The following is a 2,965-nucleotide window of genomic DNA, read 5'->3' as shown; positions in this document are numbered from 1 at the left end:
GCTCTGGGGAGTGGGTCCGGAGGAGGTGGGGCCCGAAGTGGTGGTTTTGGTGGTCGATCCTGTTTCAGTGACTCCAGAGGTGGTGACTGTCATTGGGCTTGTTGATGTTGATGGTGTTGATACAGTAGTGCTGGCTGTAGGCTCTGGGGAGGGTGTTCCTGAGCTTGTGGTGCTGACGGTGCTGACAAGTGATCCTGTCGGAGGGCTCCCAGTCGTGGTGGTAGTGGTCTCATGGCTAGATGTTTCCGTTACTATTGTGGTGCTCTGGGGAGTGGGTCCGGAGGAGGTGGGGCCCGAAGTGGTGGTTTTGGTGGTCGATCCTGTTTCAGTGACTCCAGAGGTGGTGACTGTCATTGGGCTTGTTGATGTTGATGGTGTTGATACAGTAGTGCTGGCTGTAGGCTCTGGGGAGGGTGTTCCTGAGCTTGTGGTGCTGACGGTGCTGACAAGTGATCCTGTCGGAGGGCTCCCAGTCGTGGTGGTAGTGGTCTCATGGCTAGATGTTTCCGTTACTATTGTGGTGCTCTGGGGAGTGGGTCCGGAGGAGGTGGGGCCCGAAGTGGTGGTTTTGGTGGTCGATCCTGTTTCAGTGACTCCAGAGGTGGTGACTGTCACTGGACTTGTTGATGCTGACAGTGTTGACTGTTGAATAGTGGTGCCCATGGTAGACACTGTACTTTGTATTTCCGTCGTTCTAGTTGTTTGCAGTGAGGTAGCTGAAGGAATAACTGTAGTACTTGTCTTTGTCGGTATTCCTGATACAGGTGTTATACCAACAGGGAGAAAACACAGTATTTTATTTTAAGTAGGTAAATTAATTTCATTTCATTTTCTGATAAGCAGTGAAATTTTACAAACCTAAGCATAGGTTATTTAGATGGGAATAAAGCAGAAACTGTTTTATTAATGGCTTTTGCATAACAGAGGAATTATTAAAAAAATCTCCTACATCTTGCATGGGAGACATTGATGTAAACACTTTATCAATGATCATTGTTGGATGGAACAGCTGTCTGTAGTCTTAAAACTTTATACTGCAGAGAAGATTTCAGCGGTCCTAAATCCAGGGGAATTCATTGAGTTGATCAGTGAACTCTTCGCTTAATTCTGTATTGCTGTCATGGTATATTCTATGGATACACCACGGTTCCCTGTGCTACTTCATGTGGCATGTTCATACCAGCATTGATTATGCTCAGAGTCATTTGATTCTACTGAAATTGAGCAGTTACTGGAGCAATCTGTGCTCCATACCTAACTCCCAGGCCTTTAAGACTACTCACCCACAGGCTATTTTGGCATGCTAGGAATCCCAAATTCACTTTTCTGCTTTTTCCTTCTCACATGACCAAGCCAGTTTTCATTATGGGCCCTAGTGCAGGTTCCTTTAAAGTAGTTTTTGATAAGCATTTTATAAATTGTTCACGATACTCCGAGGCCAGCCTCAGAGCCATCTGTTTGTGCTGTTACAGCATGATGTAAGAGATGTGATAGATGGAGAAGCATTGCAATAAGAGTGCAGTCATAATGCTGGAGGACAGGAGGAAGAAAGATATGCTGCTTCTGCCCACACAGTCCACAAGGACAATCCTTCAAATAAAATTAATTCAAATTTGGATGAGGACAGGCAAACTCCTTCATGTTCAGAAGGAAATACAGGAACAAATGGTGTATGGTCAGAGAGGCAGATTCACTGGGATGTTAGGGGGTCTCACATTGCTGCCAAAACATCAGCTTGCTTCCCAGCAGTGCAGGGTAAGCTGGAGAACAACGCTCATGGGCATACTGGGAGAACCCCGCTGCCCAGACCTTTGGTCCATAGCAAGGGGCAACCCGTGGTCTGAAGCCTTTCCCCAGACCCTGCCAGGGAAAACCTCCGAAGCTTCCTACAGCCAGAACTGCAGGTGAGTGGCAGCAGTGGCCACAGGGGCAACGCAAGAGAAGAAAGGGAAGAAAGTCTGCACAGCTGCGCCCAAACAGCGCCTGAAACGGCAGTGCCACAAAACCAAGCCCCACTCCCCTTGCACACCACGGGTCCCGCTGAGTGCATTCTCTGCAGCTGAAGGACGAGCTCCAGCAGCAGCAAAAGCATGACTTCCCGTATCTACTTCAGTACCTGTCTAAGCTGGGCAGAGGCACGAGGATGAAAAAACCCCTAATGTTCCCGATAATCAAAGGAATGGAACCGAGAACCAGAAACATGTTGCGCACTCTCCCTCCTAAACAGAGAGCTCAGTACAGGACCCACTCTACTCTCACGAGACCCCACCTGGAGTACTACATCCAGCTCTGGGGCCCCCAGTAGAAGAAAGACATGGACCTGTTGGAGCGGGTCCAGGGGAAGGCCACAAAAATGACCACAGGGCTAGAACGCCTCCCCTGTGAAGCGAGGCCGAGAGAGTTGGGGTTGTTCAGCGGGGAGAAGAGAAGGCTCCAGAGGGACCTTACTGCGGCCTTTCAATACTTAAAGGGGGCTTATAAGAAAGACAGAGAGAGACTCTTTACCAAGACCTGTAGTTACAGGACAAGGGGCAACTGTTTTAAACTGAAAGAGGGTAGGTTTAGACTGGGCATAAGGAAGACATTTTTTATGATGAGGGTGGTGAGACACTGGAACAGGTTTCCCAGAGAAGCTGTGGATGCCCAGTCATTGGAAGCGTTCAAGGTCAGGTTGAGCAGGGCTCTGAGCAACCTGATGTAGTGAAAGTTGTCCCTGCCCATAGCAGGGGGCTTGGACTAGAAGGTTGTAGAAACGGTCTCTTCCAACCCGAACTATTCTATGATTCTATGATTTTTTTTGAAATATACATCAACTACACTCCCTCAGAGTACAAAAATTAAGACACATGTTAAGCTGCCAATAAACCTTGATTTATCCCACAGCCAGGCAACAAACGACAACACAGCGAGAGAATTACTTATCGGTTCTGAAGTCGGAGGCAGCGGGGTTTTGGTGATTATTATT

The 2,965-nt window shown here is 48.1% G+C and overlaps 1 protein-coding gene across 1 annotated transcript in view; it reads right to left on the bottom strand.

Annotated features, from left to right (window-relative positions):
* The window catches only part of MUC2 (mucin 2, oligomeric mucus/gel-forming), a 53,310-nt gene that overhangs the window by 16,743 nt on the left and 33,602 nt on the right, over positions 1-2,965 (bottom strand). The window contains exon 32 of the mRNA XM_009289465.1: positions 3-755. Within this exon, the coding sequence (XP_009287740.1) occupies positions 3-755 (753 nt within the window). The remainder of the gene's footprint in view (positions 1-2; positions 756-2,965) is intronic.

This window comes from Aptenodytes forsteri, unplaced genomic scaffold, assembly GCF_000699145.1.
Source record: "Aptenodytes forsteri isolate BGI_AS27 unplaced genomic scaffold, ASM69914v1 Scaffold445, whole genome shotgun sequence".
Classification (NCBI taxonomy): domain Eukaryota; kingdom Metazoa; phylum Chordata; class Aves; order Sphenisciformes; family Spheniscidae; genus Aptenodytes; species Aptenodytes forsteri.
The sequence above is the reverse complement of the archived record's forward strand: the minus strand, read 5'-3'. Positions and strand labels throughout refer to the sequence as shown.